Genomic DNA, 25,048 nt, shown 5'->3' with positions numbered 1-25,048 from the left:
CCCCCGCATTAATTTTGAAAGATAATGTTGGAACAATGCCACATAAATCTCATAATTAACCTAATTCAAACAGGATTTTGAGATTTAGTGAAGGACATTTGAAATTCAAACCCCCTTGACAAAAGTGAAAACTTTTGGAAATATTTTTTTTCTATTATCAGCATGGTATAATTTGAGAAAAGTGAGACCCACTTTGATTTTACTGCATAGCTTGTAGTTTTCCAATGACATTCACATTTGTAGGATAAGGTGGAGGGTAAATTACCAATTCGCTACTATTACTGGCAGATCAAATATTGTACTAAATTGTATTTTAGCTACATAAAATCTATAGTGAACTGTACTCCACAGTGTGATTCTAGGTTCTGCTGTGCAGCACTTTGGACAACTGCTTTCTACCAAAACCTCAGTGTTCATTAATGGAATATGGTAGACGGAAACCAGGAAAACCCAACATGTTTAGATACATTTATGTATTATTAGCATGAGAGCCTTGCATTTGTTTCCGTAAAAGGAGCATAAATAAGATGAACTTAGCCAGCAATAAACTGCAATGGATAAAAAGGGTACCAGAATAAGTGAGGTTAGTTTGATTCAAATGATGGCGGACCAACTAAAATCCAACAATTGTTGAACAAAATTCCTACTGTGTTTGCTTTGACCCTTTACAGTCTGCCAAAATCAACTTTTCCTTTGATCCTTCTGGGATTAAGACAAAGTACCACTCGTGTACTAAGGTCTATATGACATCATCGTCATGGCTGTGTGGTAAGAAGTTTGCTACCCAACCACATGGTCCTGGATTCAATCCCACTGCATGGAACGTTGGGCAAGTGTCTTCTACTACAGCCTCAGGCTTACTAAAGCCTTGTGAGTAGATTTGGTAGATGGTAACTGAAAGAAGTTTTTTGTGTGTGTATCTTTGTGTCTGTTTGTCTGCCACAACCAGTGTTGGTTTGTTGATGTCCACACAACTTAGCAATTCACCAAAAGAGACCAATAGAATAAGTATTCATTCGACTAAAAACTCTTCAAGGCAGTGTTTCACCATGGCCACAGTCTAATGACTGAAAAAAGTAAAAGAAAAAAAGTCAGTGGAATTGTTTTGTATTAATAAAAGAATATTCCTAAAATCTGGAAGACAGGGTAGAGTTTTAAAATCCCTGTCTCTTGAAGTCCTATATCTCATGAAAAAGAACAGAGTATGCAAGTGGGGGAGCAATAATGTAAAAACTTGAAATTTTTTGAGTATCGTAATTTCCGTTTTTTTGAAATACAAGTGTATTGAAAAAATAAAAGACCAAAACCCACCCCCTCCATTTCCTGTAAGATAGACTTTCCAGAACTCTTACCTGTTACATATTAGAGTTTGTAGAATATCCTAGATATCAGTTGAATTTTTAGAACATTTCAACTAAAACTTCTTGAAGCCCCAATATGGCCACAGTCCAGCAACTGAAACCAGTGAAAGTACTAACACACTAACTTATTTTGTTAAATAAACAAATTTACTTGGAATAAAAACTTGTTTCAATTGTTACTTTTTTTTTTTTGTTTTTGTTTTTTCTAACATTTTTAATTCAGTTTTCTGAGTTTATAAAATCTCTTGTTGAATTGTTGAAAGATTATGGGATTTCTTGAACAGGTCAAAATGAAATGCAGATGAGTTTAAAAGCTTCCTGAAGGTTGAATGAAGTTGGGCAGGTGTGGATATTTGAAACTTGGGATTTATAATTTTGGAACAGAATAGCTGTTCCACATTAGTAGAAATTTCTGGGATATTTTTTTTTGGTGGAGAGTTCCAGATTACTTTTAGTATCCCACATTTCAAAGCAATCGGAGGAGGCCGTTAAAAAAAAAATCTTTTTAAATCCGTTTTTCAAATGTCTTGCCCCACCCCATCATGCCTTCAGAACAGCCAGCCACCTTTAATTGTGATAGGGTCAGTGAAGTGAGTGGGGTATAAGAACTTTTTTTTTTTTTTAATGCAAATATGTTTCAGAATGTGATAAAAGAAAAATAATAATTTTAATGGTGGCTGTTGTTCTGAAGGCTTGATGGTAGGATCAGACATTTGAAAAATATGCATGCTCCACTAACTGTGTAATGTTAGTTTTCATCATCATTTAATGTCCACCTTCCATGCTGGTATGGGTTGGACAGTTTGATAGACTTTGGTATGGTTTCTATGGCTGGATACCCTTCCTAATGCCAACTGCTTTACAGAGGGTATTGGGTGTAAAGTCACTAAGTAACTTGCAACACAAAAGCCCTGAACTGTGTGAGGAATAATATTGAGGGAAGTGACTTTGTGCCAGGTGATGAGAAGTTAGAGTATGATTTGAGGGACAGAAATAGGTGTCTTACAATAGAGGAAATGCTATCCCAGTTAGAAAAAGAGGGAGAGTAGTGAAGATGTGATGGGATGTGCACTAAGTTACAGGGAGGTAAGTCGTACAGAAGGTTAGACAGTGCATGGTTAGTGCAAATGAATAAGAAATTCCGTAAAAGAGGAATTAGCTGCAATGCAAAAGAAGAGAGGGTACTGGTATAGATGTGATGTCACTGGAAAGGGACAAGTGGGTAAAGCAGTATCAGATGAAATGAATCTGCTGAGAAGGAAGAAATGGTAAGGGCTGATCTAAGGATATTGAACCCCATGAAGCTGTGCTGGAGAAGGCTTATCCATCCCATGGAAGTATCGGATATCAAACAATAATGATGCCAAAAATGTAACCCAAGTAAATCCAAAGATCTATCCTTTGGTCACACAACAGTGTTCATAATGAAAGAGAATATTTACTTCTCTTGACAAAAAAAAACATTGATGTGGGTACAGACATGGCTTTGTGATTAAGAAGCTTGCATCACAATTATATCATTCTGAGTCTCAGTCCACATTACTGCACTTTGAATTAACTCACACAACTGCATGGAAACCCATCAGTTACCTTGTGTAACCCTTTAGCATTTAAACCTGCCATATCCAGCTCGAACAAATATCCGACCTGTTTTATGTTAAAGCCAACCAGATCTGGTCTCTCACACTTTGACTACAATGTCATTGTAAAAATAAACAATCACTTCACTGAAATCTCTAAGTTACAAGATAATGCATGATTAATTCAAAACAATGTGAATAAATAAGCATTCACATTTAACAGTGTAATCTAGATGTTAAAAGGTTAGCACCACTACCTGGCCCTTGAATGACTTTAGTAGTTTCAACCAGCTCCGTTGTAAGCATTGAAGTTAGGTTTGTAGTTAAGAACTTCTTCTCCCCAATCATAGAGATCCTACACGAGTGCTTCCTTCTTTTCATCATTATTATCATCATCATCATCATTTAACGTCCACTTTCCATGCTGGCCTGGATTGGACAGTTTGAAGGCTGCACCAGGCTCCAATCTAATCTGGCAAAGTTTCTACAGCGGATGCCTTTTCCAACGCCAACCACTCCGTGAGTGTAGTGGGTGCTTTAACATGCCACTGGCACGAGAGCCAGTCGGGTGGTATTGGCATCGTCCATGCTCCAATGGTGCTTTCTATGTGTCACTGGCACAGGAGCCAGTCAAGCAATGCTGGCAATGACCATGCTCGAATGGTGCTTTTTACGTGCCAACAGCACAGGAGCCAGTCAGGCGGCACTGGCAACGATCATGCTCGAATGGTGCTTTTAACGTTCCACTGGCACGGGTGCCAGTCAGGCGGTACTGTCATCGACCATGACAACGATTTCACTTGATTTAACAGGTCTTCGCAAACAGATTATGCCCAATGTTTGAAGAGTACTCTTAAATGGACTGGTTATGCAGCACTGGCATAGGCCACAAGTTATGGTCTCATTTGGCTTGCTGGGTCTTCTCAAGCACAGCATATCTCCAAAGGTCTCAGTCGCTTGTCATTGCCTTGGACAGTCTCAATGTTCAAAGGTCATGCTTCACCACCTCGTCCCAGGATCTTGCTGGGTCTACCTCTTCCACAGGTTCCCTCGACTGCTAGGGTGTGACACTTTTTCACACTGCTGTCCTCATCCTTTCGCAACACATGACCATACCAGCGCAGTTGTCTCTCTTGCACACCACATCTGATGCTTCTTATGTCCAACTTTTCTCTCAGGGCACTTACACTCTGTAGTGTATGCACACTGACATTACACATCCAGCAGAGCATATTGGCTTCATTCCTTGCAAGCTTACGCATGTCCTCAGCAGTCACAGCAAGCAATAAATAATAAAACCAACAAACAAATCTTTTGATCACGTTTTAAGGATCCTCTAGAAATAAAATAGTACAGTTGATATTAAAAGGTTATAAAAGGAAAATATGGATGGCTAATAGAACTAAGATAAACCTTTATTATGAATAAAAAAAAAACTGATGTCCCCTCCAAACCACTTGGAGCACCATAAAGGACTTTTTGCAGTGAATCCAGGGAGGTTTCATTTGTATGGCTACTGCTGCATTCTCCCAGTTCTTGGGATTGGTTTAGTTCTGCAATCAAATAAGCAATCTTAAATTCAACAGTGAACTAGGTCTTGTGAAGTAAGTATTTAGCCCGTAGTTTTGCCAAACAATGTCCTATTCTACACACAATTGTAATAAAGAATTCAGACATTTTGAAGTAGTTGGGGAGGAATATGTATATCATAAGCAAAGTTTTTTATTGAACTATTCTGTTATGAATAAATGTTTACATTTCATGCTTTTTTAAACTCATCTCTTCATGCAAGTTTTAGCTGACATTTGAGCTTAAAGTATTTTTTTTTTATACTCTGTACAGAAATATCCTGTCATGACTAGAAGAGTGTCACAATTCAAATACCTAGTTATTAATGATGTCTTTTTTTTTCTTTTTCTTTTTACATTAACTTGCTGGGTCTGGAGGAAGAGGCAATCTTCCTAGACCAGTGAGATTGATGCCATTAGTCTTCTGCTTGCAGGAAGTGAATTCCAGAGGTCTGGTATTCTGGTAAGAAAGAAGAAAGCATAGTGACTAGTGTGGGTGCCTGGAGGTAGTTAAGAACCACAAGGTTAATGAGAGGAGGAGAGACAAAAATGCTAGAGTGGAGGTGACATGAACCCTGCCCGCTCCAAGGAGCACAATCCATTATATGTTGCAGTAGAAAAGACCAGAGACTGGAGAATATCTACAAGTGACTTTATGCTAATCAGTCGAGTGTCCTTTTTCCAAATGTAGTCCAGGGCATCTGTGTCTGCAGTTGTAGCGCCACCCCATATATGAGAGCAATACTCTACTGTGGCTATCACCTGAGCATTATAGAGAATAAATAATTATTGGTGGGGGCTGAAATATCTTCTGGGCCTAAAGAGCAAGACCAATCATTGGGATATGGTCCTAGTTATGTTACAAATGTGATAGGGTGATTTTTAATGATTCTAACTTAATGCTGCTCAGGATTAAGTGGAGTGTGTTATGATGAGTAGTATTTGTGTTGCTGTAGAAAGAGGCAAGATTGGCATATCTCCATTGGAGAAGGTTTCTGCTCATGTAGTCAATGTGTGTGTGTGTGTGTAGCATGAGTGTCAGGTGCAGGTGGATATATATGGTTGGAGGAATGAAGGGTAGTGTCATCTGCAAATGGTTGGGCATTGGTACATGTGGTGGTAAGTAAGTCATTGATGTGTAATAAGAAGAGAACAGGAGACGCAGAACGAGTTCCATCAGCACAGTGATAGTTAAATCTGACAATAGAAAGCTACCAATCCTAGAAATAAGAGATAGGTAGAACATATAGGCAGAAAGTTTCAATAGGATATTTGCATACCAAATACAGTTTAAAGATCTGCTGATATTGAGGGAAATAACATTGTTTTCACCAAATTTCTCCAAAGCAAGAACTCACTGATGTATCAAAGAAAAGAGTAGATGGCCACAGGATTTGGCTTTATGGAAGTTGGGCTAAACATTAAGGAAAGAGAGGTTCAAAATGATGGAGAATATCACTAATGATTGTCTTCTTCACCTTAGAAACATTAGAAGTGAGTGCAATAGGGTCACAGAGGTTATCTTTCGTAGGAATGAAACATACTGTAGCATGTTTCCAAGTATCAAGGTACAGGGTGACCCCAAAAAAAACAACCCATAAAAATTTTATCAAATCCTACAGAGGTCCAGCAAATTTCTTGACATTTGCTGGACTTAAACTTCAGTCTGTGTACAATCATTTCCTTTACATAAAAGTCATGTTCTTTTCAAAATATGCTCCAAATGGCCTCTGCAACGTTGGAGATACGTACGTCATGCAAAATTGTCAATTACTCAAACACATTTCTCTTTAGGAATTTCCCTGATTTCTGCTTTCATTGCTGCCTTCAGTTCACCAATCATTTGAGGGTTGTTCTGGTAAACATTATCCTTGAGATACCCCCACAGATAAAATACTGGGGGGGGGGGGGGGTTTCAATTCCAGTGAATGCAGGCTAGGGAGCCGTTTGATGCGTGGGGGTGGTACCTTCTTGCTGGAACCACTGTTCATCTCTATCTATCCTTCTGTGTTATCCCAGGGATACCCAAAACTTCCTCAGCGCTGCTACATAGTGCTCTGTATTCACCGTTTGAGTTCTCATTTTCGTCTTTGAACTAATATGGGCTGATGATGCCATGTTTAGAGATTGCTACTCATGCTGTGCACTTTGTTGAGTGTAACAACCTCTGAAACACTTCCTCCAGTGTTGATTTACCCCAATAAACATTATTTTTGCTGTTTACATGTCCTGACAGCAAAAAGTGTGCTTCGTCAGAGAACCAAACACAATCCATGAAGTTTGGATTGTCTTCAATTGTCTCACAAAACCATCCACACATGGTTGTTTTTCTATGTCTGCCTTTGTAAGTTTTTGCTTTATTTGGACCTGATAAGGATGCAAATAAAGATCTGATTTAAGAACATGCCTCAAAGACTCTTGAGAGATTCCCAGCATCATCGAAGTGATTTCTTTGGGCTCTACCCCACCAAGTCTCGTACAGCATCAATGTTTCTTTCTGTTCTAGCACTCACCCTCCGACAGAATAAGTATCTCTCAGGCCTTTAGAAATAAGATTTTGCACAGTCCCATACTCTCTGAATTTCTGAAGCCAGTCAAAAATTCTACTTTTTTGGTGGAGCATGATGGCACCAAAACTGTCTCTGAAAATTTGTTTGCATTGCAGTGTGTGATTTGTAGGCGAAATAGACCTCCAGGCAAAATGTCTTTTCTTTTGTTGACTAAGACATGTTAGGGTACGCTATTGTTCCAATCTTTCATGCACAAAGTCAACTTGTATACCCTGAAAAAGAAAAGAAGAAAAATTAAAATTAACAGTTTTTATTCAAAGATTTGTGGGTTCTGTTTTTTTGGGGTCATCCTATAGATCCTAGCAAAGGATGTCTTATGTGTTTGCTTAGTAATAACATCTACTCTGGAGTGTGATGTTTGAAGACAATGGAAAGAACACTATCAGGAATATTTCTGCATTTGATGTGTATGCAAGGTAGTGGATCTGAAGGGCAGGGAAGAGATAGAATTTGAAAGATACCAAATGTGTATGATGTGGACTTGACTGCATAAGTGGGCCATGAAGGCAGAAGTTTTTTCCTTAGAGGTATTGTTCACAGCACCATTATTTTTATGAAGCAGAGATTCTGCAAAGTTGGTGGAAATCTTTTTGGCAAGAATTCAAATTCAGATAATAGCCTTATAGTTGTTGTATTGCTGGGTAAATGTCACCCAGTTTTGGCATGCATGTGTGTTTCATCAGATATTATAGGTCTTGCTTTTTTGCCTGAACAACTTCAGCATAACTGGGAAATTGGGACGTTAGGTTTTAGCTGTGTGCAGAATGTGGTGTTGTGATGGGTATTTGCAATAAGGTAGTAGTCAGGTAACACAGTGAGTGTGGAAATGTTTATAATCTGGTGTAGATTAGGTTTAGAGATGAGTAAAAGATCAAGGGTTGTTGGCTACATCAAGAGGTGCCAATCTTTAATTGTAGCGGGAACATGTGGAAGGGGAAGACATGGGACAAAGTGGTGAGAAAGGATCTATATATGTTGGGACTCACAGAGGGGATGACAAGGGACCAAGACTCCTGGTGGTTTGCTGCGCTTGTAAAGACATGTCAAGCTAAGTAAAAGCATGGTAGCCTTTGCATATAGGCTCGTCCCCTGCAACCCTCTCCAGCTGAGCATCCCTAATCTCACAAGCTCATAGGTGTTGGTGCCACATAAAAAGCATCCATACCAGTGCTGTTTACAAGCACCCAGTACATTTTATAAAGTGGTTGACGTTAGGAAGGGCATCCAGCCACAGAAACCATGCCCAAAACAGACAGGGAGCCTGAACAGCCCTTCAGCTGGTCAGCACCTGTCAAACTGTCCAACCCATGCCAGCATGGAAAATGGATGTTAAATGATGATGTAGAGGGTAAGAAAAATTGAAGTGAATTAAGGATTGCAGAAGACTTAGCTTTTACACTGACAGCATCAGTATGGGGTGAGGTTATGGTAGAAGACACTAATAGTGCTGCAATAGTTACATACACATTATTAGAATGTTTATGTGTAGTTGTACTATCCTTTTTGTTTTTTCAGCACCCACAAAATTCAATTCACAAAAAAACTCAGTGATATTGAGATCAAAGTGACCATGGACAACATGTCTGAAATCCAGATAGCTGATCAAATCATTCCAGAATCTGATCTTCTAAACAACTCTGGTGAGTTAGATTGATGTAAATAATGAAAAATCTAATGCACATTTCTGTCAAGTTATATTAAACAAATATCTATCTTTCTCTTCTTTCCATATTTCTAACTTTCCTTCTCACATCTCTCTGTGTTACCTTCATTTTGTGTCTCTGCTGTAATCACTGCTAAAATCTCCAGTTGTAAAATTGCTGACTGAACAGCAAAGTAAACACATGCTCAGAGTTCCACAGCGCGATGTGAGCAATGGATCACTGCAATAATTTATTGTATAATGAACATTGAGGCAGTATGAGCATGTTGTTTTCTCTGCAATCCAGTTAACCCTTTTTATAAAGGGATCATGATATATCAGAAGTTCTGCATCTGTGGGTTACTTCCAGCCATTCAACCCACTACATACACGTAATCTATTTATTTGAACTAGGCTAACTAGGGTTACACAAGAAGATATACTATGTTTTTATAGGTGATTTCTAGAAGAATTTAACAAGTTAAATTATCATGACAAGTGAAGAATTTAATATTTTGCCTCCTTGCTCTTCATCTGAGAATAAGAAAAAAGAATGATAATGTGGTAGTTTTGTTTGACTATATGACACTACTCACTCTCAGATAAATGGCAAGGATGCAATACATGAGGTTCTTCACTCATCGTGACACTTAAATTCTTTGAACTCTTCTATGGAGTTGTTTCTAACTCAGACTATCACCAATTTCTGTGCATTCCAGAATTTACTTTGTTGCACAATTTGGTCTAAAGTGTTTAACATGTCAACCAACTCACCATATACATAACTTTATATATTCTATGAGAACTGTTTTGAAAAAATTCTACAGTGATATTTTTATTCTTTGGTATTGTGCATTGTCTGTCATAAGCTTGTGTGCTCATTACTTAAGCCTTTCATTCCTTATGGAGCATAGCCATCAAAACTTTTCTCCACTATTCTCAATTCTATGCTACCAGAGCCACTCCCTCAATATGGGGCTGGTGGCATCCCTGAAGGAAGGCTTTCCTCTCTCAAGTTTTGCTGGTTTTGAATTATCATTGATACTTCTGTAACTTTACATTTTTCTAAGTAGGGTTGTTGGTCCTATACAAACCCATTTTTACCTCTATATTAGTCTGACCTCTCTCCTTTGACTTGACCAGCATAGGACGTCCTAACAGAAGCTTGTACTCTGTTGACCTAGTTCTCAGGGCCATTGAGGCACACAAGCCACCACATTGCAACAAGGACTGGACCTTGTGACAGACATGATCTTTAGGCCCAAGCTTATCTTGTTTTCCATGCCTTACAAATAATTAAGAGTACAGTACTCAGTTTGTCACATGCTTAACCTCAGCTGTTGCCAGTACTCCTTTTTGGTTAAGTGAACTGGAGCTATAGGAAAAGAATTTAATTCAAGAACACAACATACCAGCCAGTCTAGGAATTGAGACTGTGACCTACTAGACCATGTACCTTCACAAGCTGTATGTTAGTCATCTTAATTTTATAATTTCATATGACCTAGTGTATTTAAAGTGCTAGATATGCTTAAGGTAGTGAGCTGATAGAATTTTTAGCATTCTGGGCAAAATTCTTAGCGGCATTTTGTCTGTCTTTACATTCTGAGTTCAAATTCTGCCATGGTCGATTTTGCCTTTGTAGCGTACTTCTCTCTCTCTCTCTGTTATATATACATGAGTGCGGACGTAGTGGTTAACAGCTAGCCTTCGGCCGCACTTTTGAACCCTGTTGTGTCCACCACTCTGATTGGTTGATATTGGCGTGTTTTTGTCTCTTGTTCTATTTCGCGCCAGGGTGCAACCCAACCAGTCGCAGCCTTCAGATAAGGTCATGTGGGACAGTCTTTCTGAACCCCTGTTTGAGCCAATAGTATAGTATAAAATCTAGCTTTCCATCATCCTGTTTCTCAGTCCGGCTCCAGACCTTCTGAGGTCTAGCCGCTGACCACAGAGCACACAACCAGTTCCAGCGATGGCGCACGACACAGCTTCATGGAGATCCAACACTACATTCAATAGCTTACTGCAAACTCCTTCATCGCCACCGCCAGCATCTACGCCAGCTTCTCTACGTACACACCAACCAGCAATGCTCGCACAGCTTTTCTCCACACTGTTTGTGAAATGCTTCACCATGGTTAACAGCAAATACAGCCTGCAAGAACTCCTGTTCCAAGTAACCGGCCGCAGCATTGAAGCCTCAACTACTCACGACATGTGTGTCTTCGGCTCTACCTTGCCACCACAACTTCTTGATACAGCACTTCAACTACTTTTTACCTTTGATACGAACTGGTATATTTCCCATCCTTGTGCCTGGGCTTTCTTATAACATCCTTTTCTATGCTCTGTACTTTTCGCACGGAGGTGCAATGGCCCAGTGGTTAGGGCAGCAGACTCGCAGTCATAGAATCACGGTTTCGATTCCCAGACCAGGCGTTGTGAGTGTTTATTGAGCGAAAACACCTAAAGTTCCACGAGGCTCAGGCAGGGGATGGTGGCGAACCCTGCTGTACTCTTTCACCACAACTTTCTCTCACTCTTTTTTCTTGTTTCTGTTGTGCCTGTAATTCAAAGGCTCAGCCTTGTCACACTGTGTCACACTGAATATCCCCGAAAGCTAGTTTAAGGGTACACGTGTCTGTGGAGTGCTCATCCACTTGCACGTTAATTTCACCAAGCAGGCTGTTTCGTTGATCGGATCAACTGGAACCCTCGACGTCGTAAGCGACGGAGTGCCAACAACAATATATTTCTCGCACACACATACACGTTTTGTATACACATACATTTTGTTTATATGACGGCCTGTCTATTATTGTGTTTATTATGTCACACTCACACACAAAGACATACAAGTTGACATATCAATAAAACCTTTCTCTTAAAACTTTTACTGGTTGTGTCTCTCTCTTTTCCTTTTAGCACTTATACACGTTTAACTTCTTATTTGTGTTGACCGTGCGATGCGCTAAAGGAGCCATTCCTCGTCACCATCTCCTGGTCGCACGGTCAATACACCTTTCATTCCTTCAGTATTGATAAAATAAGTACCAGTTGAACATGAGTCAATCTAATCAACTTAACCCCCTCCCCAAAATTGCTGGCATCGTGTCAAAATTTGAAACTAATGTTGAATATGCTAAGAACATACTTTGATATTAAATTGAATTTAAAGATGCTTTCTCTTTTATATTAAAATTCTTTACTTTACCCCTTCTATTCATCTTTCAGAAAATAGCGTATACATTGGAAACATTGACACCAGCTCAACAGAGGTAAATATTTGTGTATTTATTTGTTTTGATTTGAAAATAAAAATGTCTTTTTCAGTAGAAAATAATCTGTTGTTTCGGGCAGATTGTTTGAACCAAAACCACTCTTTCTCTCCAAACATTCCTATCTTCCAGGACATTCTTGAGGTCTTCTATTTGTTAGTCGACATCACAAGAGGATTGGTCAATGTATATTATTCTGGCTCATCAAACGTGAGAATTCTCATTGCTAATTATCCACAGAAAGAGCTCATTCACTTATTCAACTTTGCTTCAAAAGTAGTAATCTGCATATCTTGTCCTCTGCTTTCAAATGATTTATGTGTTGGGGATATTTCTATAAAGCTTTTCTTTTATCGGATGTTTCCATGATCTGTTGTGAACAGCATGCAACCTACATGTGTAGGTCCTATCTAGCTTACTTCCTATGTTTTTTGTCAGAGTTCACATGGATGAATCATAAAAAACTCATTCTACTATGACTCTGAAGAGTTCCCTTTTCATCCTGTCAAGCAATGTACAGGGTGTCCACAAAGTCTGAGTACATGGAGTAAATAAAATCATAACATAAACAATTAAATATAAGAAATAATAATTTCTTAAAGCATGTGTTAATCCCCATATACCCAGACTTTGTGGACACCCTGTAGACTTAATTTGTCCAGTGCATTCCATTCTTTTGCTATGAGGACTGATACATCTTTTTCAGTCAATTAGATGTCACTTCCAAGATCATTGAAACATTCAACTTTCTTCAGGGGTGTACCACCCAATGGGTTCAATTGCCTGTTCTGGTTAAAATGTGTATTCAGTCTTCTCAGCATTCACATAAAGACCAATCCCAGAAGCTACTTCATCTAATGCATGCAGCAGTGTTTCAACATCTATACGCTTGAAAGGAAATAGTATTCCAACATTATGAACCTTTTTAACTCCTGATATCAACTTGCCTAAGACTATCCCAGGTTCAAGACAAACTTTCTGTTAAAATGTGATCTAAGATTTTTTTTTAAATCTTCACTCAAAATTTTATGTTCATATATGTACCAAACATTTATAGTCAATCCACCCTTTTTTTATGTCTATTTCTGTATTTTGTATTTTGATTATAATTGTATTTTTGTCTGTCACTATATCCATGAGTTTAGTTTTGTCTGTAAACTGCTGAAAATGACCCATCACTTTGGATATGCATTTTCACACTGAGTGAAATGACGAGAGGATCTAATGAAGAACTTATTGAAACAATTACCTGAGGAGACACATTTTACACTATGGGTGGATGATGATGATTACACAACATTTCACTAATGTACTGCAGGTGTAAAAATGTGTCAAAACAATTGTAGAGATTTTAAATAAAGAATGTTGTTCATTCCATTTCTATCATTTATCTATTTCTATAAACTTTATGGATACTATGGAATTCCTGATAAATATCTAGTAGCAAGAGCATTTCCACTGTACGATGGAATCAGGTAGCCAATAACTATGGACAAACTTTGCATAACATTCTACAAGGTTTTTACCCAAGCCTCATATATATATATATATATATATATATATATATATATGGTAGAGAAATAGTAGTTTTGGCTGCTATTTCTAATTTTCAGTGTATGGTGAAGCAATGCCTGCTGAACCCTAAATTTTAATTATGTTTATATATATATATAAACACACACACACACACACACACACACACACACACACATAACAGACTTCCACACAGTTTCTGTCTAACAAATTCACTCACAAGGCATTGGTCAGCTCAGAGCTATAGTAGAAAATACTTGCTCACAATTCCACGCAGTTGTACTGAACTCAAGATCACATGGTTGCATAGTGGATTTTTGAACCACACAGCCATGCCTGGGTACAAATTACAGAAAATTTACTTGCAGATGCAATATAATTTATCTTTATTTATTTAATTAAAATGCTTTTATATACACACTATTGGTAGGCCAGTTACTACAGTATTTGTCCTGAGATAACATCCCTTATAGACTTTTTTGGGTTCAAAACAATAAATATTAGTGAAAATTCATCCTAGCAGCAGCCAGTAATAGAGCAAGATGCATTTTGGCCTCTTTAGTGAATGTTTATTCATCTTTTCCAGTATCAGAGATGAATTCTCATCTGGGTATGTAGCTGACTGGACACTGATAGGACAAATTTTCTCTCAGATATTTATTGTGGTTTTAACACAGCAAGCCCATAAGAGATGTTATCCCAGAACAAATATTGCAATAACTTTCCTCTTTATTGATAGTGGGTTTACATTAAATATGATACATAGATAGCTTATTTTCAAGTTTCTGAAATAAAACCTTAATTAAATTAAGTATTGTGGGTTTTTGATTTGAGATGATTTTTTTTCTCCATTCAATATACAACTCTATAAAAAAGATTTATTTATACCAGCCATTTGTGTAATAATGAATAAATATGAATGAACATTTCTATGTTATCAATGAGCGATCAGTTCTTTTGTACCTAAAATAGGAGAGAGAGACCTCTTTCAGTCACAAATGACCATGGGATTGCACCTAGAAAGTCACCCCCACCTGAGGCACAAGTTTGGGTGACATGCATATCTGCCTCCCCTCTCCACACCACTGACGTTGTCCAAGGCAAAAGCCAGTACAGCTTGGTACCAGTGACATCATAACTTATTTGTGCAGCTGAGTGAACTGGAGCAGTATGAAATAAAGTGTCTTGCTCAAGAACACAACACAAAGCCTGCTACAAGAATGAAACTCACAACCTCACAATTGTAATCCCAATGCTCTAACTACTGAGCCATGCGCCTTCACTCTATACCTAAAATACATGGCACCTAATCATGTAAAAGAATAAAATACCTACAGTAGATTTGATCCTCACACATCTATGAGTTGCTAGTGTACAGTAACCTATCCATTCATTTGTTTCATATCTCAGCTCTTTTCTATTCATTGCATTACATGTCTTTTCTTTTTCTTTTTTTCTTTTCTTTTTTTAGGAAGAATTAAAGAAATTTTTCATAGGAATAAATATTTTGAACTTAACCATTTTTAAAAAATGCTATAAATGGTAAATGACTTTGTTTATTCTTTACTAATAATGGTCTTTGATGTAAGCATAACGTCATACATTTTTCAAGAGGGAAGTCAATATGATTGACTTTCCTCTACTATCCCTCCCCCACCTCACTGGTACTTATTTTATCAAGCCAAGAAAAATGAAAGCAAAGCCAAGCACAACAGGATTTGAACTTAGAATGTAAAAAATTACAAATAAATATCATTATTCTTCAGTAATAAAATTAAAAGTTGAAGGTTCGATTTAGTGTCGGTTTTTTTTTTTTTTTTTCAATCAGTTTGACTGGGAAAGAAACATTTGCAAAACTGGAGAAATTACTGAGAGGGTCAGTGTAATTAATATCATTTTCATCTTGCATCCATTTTTCCCGCCATGTTGCTATGAGTTGAACAAAAGCATCACACCACTTGTCATTCTTCAATGCACATGGCTGTAGATGAAGCTACTGATTTTTGTTTTTTTCTATGCATTTTATTGTGTTACTGGCAGTAGAGCATGTCTAAAGAGTCTTCCTCAATCCACTATCAGTTTTTATTAACAGTTACTACTCCCTTGGGTGATCTGTTTACTCAGAAGTTTATGACATCTGCATCTCCTCTGTTAACAGATTAAGAAATAAGAGCAACCCATTGCTTGCAAGTGTGTTCCAAGGCAGTATAATAGTGAATAAATGGAGTATATAAAGAGAAGTAAATTTCAATAGGAGTGGCATAACACTGTAACAAAATTTTAATTTTTTTTTTTTTTTTTTTTTTTTTTTTTTTGTCTTTGGTCAGTGAGTGTTATTTCCTATCTAGAAATCAAAGGAAATGACTACTATTCCCTTTAATTTGATTTTGTGACCTGGATATCAATATTTTGAAACTGACCTATTTTCCATTACACTTCTGATAGATACAGCACAGAATTGCTGAAGCAGAAATATCATTATAGCAAATATTCTGCTCAATACCACAGATTTGCTTGTTAGTTGGTTGACCTTAATCACTTGAGCATGTCCCTTAGTGGCTGACAATATGCGCATCTCTGATCATGAGCAGGAATAGTAGGGGAGCATCATAACCATGTGTTGAGAGGGATTCTTTGGAATTTGAATAAATGTAAGAAAAGCAAAATTTGAAGATAATATTAGCCATTTTTCATTCTTTCTAGAGGTAAGCAAATAGGAAATGACAGTTGCTACTCAAAGGACAAAAATTGTGTTACACAGTGTAATTAGCACATTTGGAAGTACAAAGGTTGCTGCAGTAACATAAGACACTCAGAAGGTCTAGTGCTTGAGAGATGGAGTGCATGTGTTTTTATAATCTTGTTTATCAAATGGCCAGTTCTATTTATTGAGATAAAAAAAATTTTCTACTCTTTATTATTGACGATGTTCATAATGTTCTTTGTTTCATACTTTCAGTTTTGCTTTTGTTAAAGTTGGAAGCAAGAGTGATATTGACAAAATATTTATGTCATGTGGTAAGCTGTTCAAGTCAAGAAAACTGATCATTAAGTCATACAAACAGCAAAGTAATGGTTCTATAATGGATGGTAAATATTCTTTTTTTAAACTAATCTATATATATAAAAATGAGAATGTGTGTCTGTCTGTCTGTCTGTCTGTGTGTGTGTGTGTGTGTATCCCTAAAACTCGAGAACTACACAACCAATTTCATTCAAATTTTACACGTGCCTTACTTAGGGTTCCAGTTGTGTTTTAGTCAAAAAAATTTTTTAACTTCTTGCAGAGTTCGAGCCCACGGCAACATAATATCTCCTCCACTATTTAAGTATTACGTGTCAAAAGTGAAACAAAAACACTCATGTCAAATACTTTCACTTTAAAAATGAAACTATTCCACTAACTGAAACAATCACATTTCGATACTGTAATGACAGATACTTTCAGAGAGAGAGAAAGAGAGAGAGAGAGATGTATATATATATAGATGTGTATGTATACGTATAGATATATATGCATACATGTATATGTATACATATGTGTAGATGTATATATATATATAGATGTACATGTAATATGTACACATATATACATACATATACATACATACAGATATCTATACATATATACACCCATCACACACATACACATGGACACAAACACACACATTAGTCATTTGTTTTCTTATCTAAAACTACGTCAAAAGTACTGAATGGATCTTTCTGAAATTTGGAAATTACATTCTATGCATAACGGCCATAACTCCCATGAAAATTCATATATTTTTGATGTTGATGAAATTTTAACCCGAACATAACAGATGAGCATTATTTGTAATTCAACGGTACAACAGTGTAAGACTACCCTTTCAGATATACTTACATTGTGATTTCTGCAATGTGGTGCATAAATTGTCAAGTAAATGAGATGCATCTTTGCCTCCACTGATTCACTTGCAAAGTATTGAGTAAAATTATTTCGTTGCAGACCTCCTTTGAGTCTTTTTATTATCACTGCGACACACATAGTCCCCAGTTGGTAACATTGATTTCAAGGCCTTCCCAGATGAGAGATTGGTTATTCTAAGACATTTATCGATTGTAAATTTTGTCTGCATAACTCCCATGAAAATTCATATATTTTTGATGTTGATGAAATTTTAACCCGAACATAACAGATGAGCACTGTCTGTAGCTAGTCTTCTCTTGGAAGAGCCCCGCTTCTCACATGGACAACTGTATGTTGGCTGCTCAAGGGTGGGCAGCAAAAAAAAACCTATTTGCATATGCTCCACAAGGGAAAACAAGGAACATTGTTTACAACGAGATGTTATAATCACAACAGCAAGAAAATATGTACATGATCACCTTTTACGAAACTTCATTGACTTTCATATATTTATATTGATATACATATATATATGTGTGTTTGGGTGCGTGTGTGTGTGTGTATATATCTATCTCTATATATAAAGATGAGAATGTGTGTCTGTCTGTGTATCTGTGTGAATCCCTAAAACTCGAGAGCTACACAACTCTCTTTTACAAACCCAGTGAAAATACATATATTTCATATGTCAAAGAAATTCAAGCAATACATATAACACCAAAGTTAAAAACATTCCCAACAATTCCACAATCCCCAACCTCCAGAGCTTTTGAAGAAACTGTTATCATCAACTGACCAAGATTCCTAACATTTGCAAAACAAAATTAGACAATACGACGCTGTACTACAGATGACATCATTTGGAACCACAAGAGATTTAACTGAGGCAGCATTCATCCAAACTTTCAAGATTCAACCTCAGATTTATCATTGCATTGTCTCTCTACTACCTCTGTCAAATGAATCACCAAAATTGGCCTTTCATTATTTATAATCTGTACCTGTTTGTTTGGTTACGAAATAAGATACACAAAAACGTGTTTCTGAATTACGTGTATTTACTTTATATACATATGAGTTGAAAACTTTCTTCTAGCATTCCACCTAATATCTATGTTCCATGCTGGCATGGATTGGAGAGTTATTAATGTAGAAATATGGTATCGTAGCTACTAACAGTTGAGGGTTGCGTAGTCTAGACGGCGTTTTTAGATTTCATTATTCTCTTTAACCCGGGCAACGCCGGGTGTTTCTGCTAGTTATTAATATTTTTTCTCTATTGTAACAGGTGTTATTCTACTCAGTCACCCTTCTACAAGATTTTTGTTGCTAAATATTCGTCATGATTCTTCTCCACTATCACTTTAGTATTTAGTATTAGTGTAAATTCATAGTCATCCATACATACAGGCATGTCCTTTGCAGGTGCTGGTGCCACATAAAATGCACTCAAACCGGTGCCACGTAAAATACACTCACGCCATGTAAAATGCACTTGTACTGGTGCTGCATAAACACACTCATGCCAGTTGCATGTAAAAGACACCCAGCACACTCTGTAAAGTGGTTAGCATTAAGAAGGGCATCTAGCCATAGAAACCTTACCAAAATAGACAACTGTATTCTGAACAGCTGGCCAACTCCTGTCAAACTGTCCAACCCATGCCAGCATAGAAAACGGACATTAAACAATGATGATGTCTGTCTATTGCATACATTTTCTCCATCAGTTCACAATGTTTTTATTCTTATCATTTAATCCCATCCTCTTATCTGTAATTGTTGCTTTGCCCCAATTTTTTTTTTAATTAAGCAGACCTATGCTCATAGGTTATCAAGCTATAACCAGTCTGTCTTTATAAGATAATTATATGTGATTTGAAAGAGATTTAGTTGCTAATTTCAGTAGATCAAGTGATACCACTGTTGGCTTGTCTATCTGTAATTTAATACTGTAAAAGGTTCAGTTTACCATCGCACGAAGCAAGAGCACTGTATGATCAAAATCATCCCATTATTGCACTGCTGAGCTAAAGCCATCCCTTGAACCAGGATCATAAAATAATATGCACTATAGCTTTGTTTCAACCAAATCTGTTTTTATCTGTGGACAATTTATGAATGACAATAGTCACTAGAATCATTAAGATAGTAATGTTCTGCACCAACATCAATCAAATGTGGTGTGGGTATAAACGAATCAGTTAATGTTTACTTGTGAGATGTGAGGACCAATGTTTTGAACAAGGCTCTTCACCTCAGAATAAATGAGTAACAAAAGATTTCTGCTTGAATTGCTTAGCTGTATATTTAGCAAGTCAATTACTTCGTCTTCCAACACAGGAACATATTGTTTTGGTTGAAATATAGGTATCAAGAACCAGACTTTTAAAGATATTTCTTAAATTTTCAATATTTATGCTGCATATTTTGGGGAAAAACAATTTGAGAACGTTTAATTTTTATCTACCAAGATTCTTGCTTATGAATATATCTATTTCATTTTTGGAAATAGCACACATGCACAAATATAATTGTAAAATAACAATTGATAATAGTATTCTTAGTTGTTTCTAATTTTCCTTAAAATAAGGAGGACAATAAGAGAGAATTTATTAACAGCAGTCCTCTTCCTCATCATCATTGTTTATTTATTACAACTTGCTGGTAAGACAGGCATGATTACATGTTCACTCCATATCACATATCACATTCCATCATGAGTGTCTTAAGCTCATCTAGGTCTCGACAGTGGTTTTGGAAGGACACCCAAGGTTCATGCTCCCACGGGTCAGTTTCCAGATTATAGCTTGGTTGGCCAGACAACTCATGTTGTTGCTGACATTGCTCAGCAAGCTTCTTGCATCTTATTATCTTGTTGGTCAACTAGGATAGGTTGTCATACACTTGCTTATCAATCACTTTCTACATCTAGCTAATAATGAAGGCCAAGTTTCAAACCCATAAGGGAGGAGTGTCTCATTTGTTGCTTTGAAGATTCACTTCTGGAAAGATTTGAGGTTCAGGCATTTATTATATCATTGATCACTTTCCAGGCAAGGCCAGCTCACATTTTGATGTCCCTTTCTGAGTTCTCTATGAATGATCCAAGATACTCAAAGTTGGAAACTCACTTGAGTAGCTGATAGCTATTTTGCAGATTGTGTAATCCATCTCCTTTCTGTTCAAATATAGAGCAGTTTCATTGCTTTCACTTTATACTCTAGACCAGTGGTTCTCAACCAGGGTTCATATAAGATATTGTTGTTAAAATTTATATGTAATAAATTGGTTAGCTTCAGTAAGTTCCATTGAACCTTATGGGGTATGACCAATTGAGGCACTTGGTGCTACATTGATGCTTCTTTTCTTTCTCTTTTTTTTGTTTTTCTTTTGTAAAATATATTCCTTTTCACTGAATTAACTATTTTAAATGATGTGAGTTTAAGCACGAACATTTAATTAACATTTATGTATAATGTATAATATTTAACATTCTTGCATATATTTACATATATTTCCATGTTTCAATAAATTACATTTCATCTTGTCTAGAAAATAAATTGGTTATACTTCTACAATACACAAAATATTTTAATAATTATTTTTATACAATTCCTAATAATATAAAAATATGATGGGATGCTTTTTTTTAACATCAAATAACTAGGAGGGTCCAGGGAAAATAGGAATCAAAGAGGTCCATAGGTGCAAAATGGTTGAGAACCACTGCTCTAGACAGAAGGGCCTGATCATCTGTAATTTTGTCAGAGAACGAAGTGATGTCGTTTCTAAAGTCCTAAAGTGTCAGTGTCACCAAACCAGCTCTCTAAGACTTCTTTATTAAGGAAGGATATAATGTTAGTGTAGAAACAACAGATCACATCGCTGAAATTGTTTGTTTCTTCTATCAATTAAATGTTTTACAAACATTGAGAAATGGGTTAAATATAAAGGAAAGGTCAAATGCAATAGTTATTTTTATATTCAGAATTATAGTATTGAGTTGAAAGAGACCAAATGCTGCCTTGTATATCTAGGGTTTTTTTTTTTTATAAATTCACCAATCTTTATATTTTTTTTTTGTTAATATTCAAATTGTAAAATTAACTAAAATTATATTTTTTTTAACCATTTAACTACCAAACCTTCTGTTTCCTTAATAACATTCCTCATCATTGTTTTCATCATCAATTACAATCTTTTTAACGGATTTCTCTAAGTTCTTTTTTTTTATTTGCCTTTTACTAGTTTTAGCCAATTCTTAGATCAAATAAAATCTCCATTATCCTATCACCTTTATCCATATTTTTCTTGCCGCCATTCTGTCACTATTATTCTTTGACATTCTTTTTCAGGTATTACCTTGATTATTACTCTCTGACATCTCTATATATTTGCTTTGTTCATACATCCATTCTTACAATTAAAACTTTCTTCTAAGTTCAAGTATTGAATATATATTATATATATATTTTCAACTCAGCCTTCATATACTGTCTTTTTTTCTGAAGTACAGAACCATATGATATTTTGAGAAATTTCCAATTTCTTTTACTATTTCTCAATGTTTGTAAAACAGTTAAGTTTTATCAATATGATATCCTCCATCAATTAAGGCATCAGTGTCACAGAGGATGCTCATATGTAATGAGTAACTTTGAATAAACTTTTACACTCCAGGTATCAAAAACATTTCAGATCTAACCATGCCACTGCTGATTTAGGTTGAAAACTCTTCACTAAATGTGAACTTTCAAGTGGCTTCCACTTATTGGAAGACTTGATCTGAACACTTTAATCTAATAAAATCCTGCCCCTTGCAGCAGTAAATTCTATCTACCTCATGGTGCACATTTGGTTGAATGAACAAGCATAAATTATGCTCACCTGCTGACCTGTAATTGTGGAGGGAACCTGTGGAAGCCAAGCCAAAATAGAGACTGGAGTCTGGTGCAGCTCTCCAGTATATCAGATCCAGTCAGACTGTCTTACCCATGCCAGCATGGAAAACAGGCGTTAAGTGGTGGTGGTGGCAGCAATGCCAGAATTATTGTTATTATTATTATCATCATCATTATTTAGGCAGCAAGCTGGCAGAATCATTAGCATGCCAGGCGAAATGCTTAACAGTATTTCATCTGCCGCTATGTTCTAAGTTCAAATTCCACTAAGGTCGCCTTTGCCTTTCGTCTTTTTGCAGTTGATAGATTAAGTACCAGTGAAACACTGGAGTTGATGTAATCAACTAGCCCCTCCCCAAAAATTTCAGGCCTTGTGCCTTTAGTAGAAAGGATTATTAATGCCAACCTCTCCTTCATTGGACACTAAACTCTGCTTGCGAAGACCTGTTGGGGCAGGTGAAATCGAAATCGTGGTTGAACCAAATTCGATGACTGGCACCCATGCCAGTGGAGCACTAACAGCACCATCCGAGTGGGATCACTGCCAGAGCAGCGGTCTGGCTTCTGTACCGGTGGCATGTAAAAAGCACCATTTGAACGTGATCGTTACGAGCATCGCCTTACTGGCAATTGTGCCGGTGGCACGTGAAAAAACATTCAAGCAAGGTCATTGTCAGTGCTGCTTGACTGGCTCCTGTGCAGGTGGCATGTAAAAAACGCCATTTTGAGCGTGGCCGTTGCCAGTACTGCCTGACTGGCTCTCGTGCCTGACTGGCTCTCGTGCCAGTGGCACGTAAAAGCACTCACTACACTCTTGGAGTGGTTGGCGTTAGGAAGGACATCCAGCTGTAGAAACTTTACCAGATCACATTGGAGCCTGGTGCAGCCATCTCGTTCGCCAGTCCTCAGTCAAATCATCCAACTCATGCTAGCATGGAAGGCAGACGTTAAATGATGATGTTGATGATGATGAACACACTGGATTTTTAATTATACATACATTCAGAGCATTGAATGAAAAACAGCACATTATTTTCTTAGATACAGGATCCCAACCATAAGTAAGTATAACTATATTTGTATAATTAGAATTGGTAATGCATATTTTCTTGAATTATGTGTTTGTTGAATCTTAACTGTGAACTTTATTTCTAGAATCTGCTCCACAAATGGTTTCACGGGAAACTAAATCAAAGAAATCTAAAAAGAAATCAGCTACATCTCACATGCATAATTCTGAGCAACTTGAACCTAAACCTGCAGTCATGCCACCACTTGAAGATATTGGTTTCAATCTGCAAGAAAAGGAAGATAATTCTGAATTGAATACCTCTGCTCTTGGAAAAATTCTAAAGAATGATTATGAAACTGTCTCCTTCGAGAATGGAATTAGATTATTTGTTGGGAACTTTCCATATGGTACCAGTGAGGTAAAGTTTTATTTTAGGTTACTAAAATATTAAGAAATACATTTTATATTTATTCATTCATTTGTTTAGCATCCATTTTCCTATACCATCTTGGGCTGGCTAGGGGCCTTATATGTGCTAGCATTTTACTGCCAGATGCCCTTAACTGTTTTATAAGTCAGGGTTGTTTTATTCCAAAGGTTTTTTCAAAAGTGCAGAGTGACAGGTCATAATATCAACAAGGAATTTCAACAGCATTACCATTTCACTCAGGCAATGACAAATGAAGAGATGGAATACCAATATAGGAAAGTGGTTATACACCCTGCTTTCCTATATTAAATTCTGAAGAAACAACGAAACGCTGACTCTGAACTATCAACACAACAATATTTATTTATGGAGGAAATAGGCATGGTTGCTGAGATGTTGGAATGAGCTGTCCCCAGAGTTGGAATGCTGGAGAGACAGTTTGACACGACCATGCTCATGGCCGGCCGGCCGAGAAAGAGAATGAATAAGGGCGCCAAACTTGGATATTGATGACTGCGCATGAGACAAGGCGTTACTACACCAACATTTGTTTTTACACACACACACTATCTCTCTCTCTCTCTCTCTCTCTCTCTCTCTCTCTCTCTCTCTCTCCTCCCTCTCTCTCTCTCTCTCTCTCTCTCTCTCCAGGCCTCTAAAAAATTTAGTCTACTATTCTCATTCACAAAGCATTAGTTGGCCCAGTGCTAGAGTAGAAAACACTTGCCTAAGATGCTACATAGTGAGGCTTAAGCCTGAAACCATGTAGTTGAGACATGAACTATTTAACCATGTAGCCATGACTGCAGCTAGCATTAAGAAAATATAAATTCTCACTCAAAATAATTCTGGACTTAAGGCTCTTGGTTAATTATTCTAGAGTAAAAGTAAATATGTGTTCCTGTTTATTCTCTCTTTTTTTTTTTACTCTTTATATTCTTCTGCTAAATCCTTGACCAATTAAACATCCCTCTTAATTTGATATGTTTTTTTTTCTACATTGTAGTTGTAAATGTCCAGTTATGTTAGATGTTAGAGAACAGTAGTAAAATACATGCAAGCATTTAAAAACTATCCTATTTTTCCATATCCTATCTTGATCACAGATTGGATATTGAAAGATAGGAAGGTGATAGGAATGGCATCCAGTCTGCCAAAGCAGACATTGTGACTTGGTGCAGTCCTCTGGCTTGCCAGATCCTACCAAACTGTCCAACCCATACCAGTATGAAAAACAGTTGTTAAATGATGATAATGATGATATGTTTCCTCTACAAG

General features: G+C 36.9%; 1 protein-coding gene and 1 pseudogene across 1 annotated transcript in view; one reads left to right on the top strand and one right to left on the bottom strand.

Annotated features, from left to right (window-relative positions):
* The window catches only part of LOC106871557 (uncharacterized), a 46,536-nt gene that overhangs the window by 1,455 nt on the left and 20,033 nt on the right, over positions 1–25,048 (top strand). Inside the window, exons 2-6 of the mRNA XM_089354116.1 lie at positions 8,595–8,719; positions 11,959–12,002; positions 15,007–15,077; positions 16,495–16,625; positions 23,484–23,758. Of these exons, the coding sequence (XP_089210242.1) occupies positions 8,650–8,719; positions 11,959–12,002; positions 15,007–15,077; positions 16,495–16,625; positions 23,484–23,758 (591 nt within the window). The 5' untranslated portion in view covers positions 8,595–8,649. The remainder of the gene's footprint in view (positions 1–8,594; positions 8,720–11,958; positions 12,003–15,006; positions 15,078–16,494; positions 16,626–23,483; positions 23,759–25,048) is intronic.
* On the bottom strand, positions 6,525–7,169 carry LOC149135273 (uncharacterized; annotated as a pseudogene).

Source organism: Octopus bimaculoides, chromosome 6, assembly GCF_046866305.1.
Source record: "Octopus bimaculoides isolate indiv1 chromosome 6, ASM4686630v1, whole genome shotgun sequence".
Classification (NCBI taxonomy): Eukaryota; Metazoa; Mollusca; class Cephalopoda; order Octopoda; family Octopodidae; genus Octopus; species Octopus bimaculoides.
This window is presented reverse-complemented; position numbering and strand designations above follow the sequence as displayed.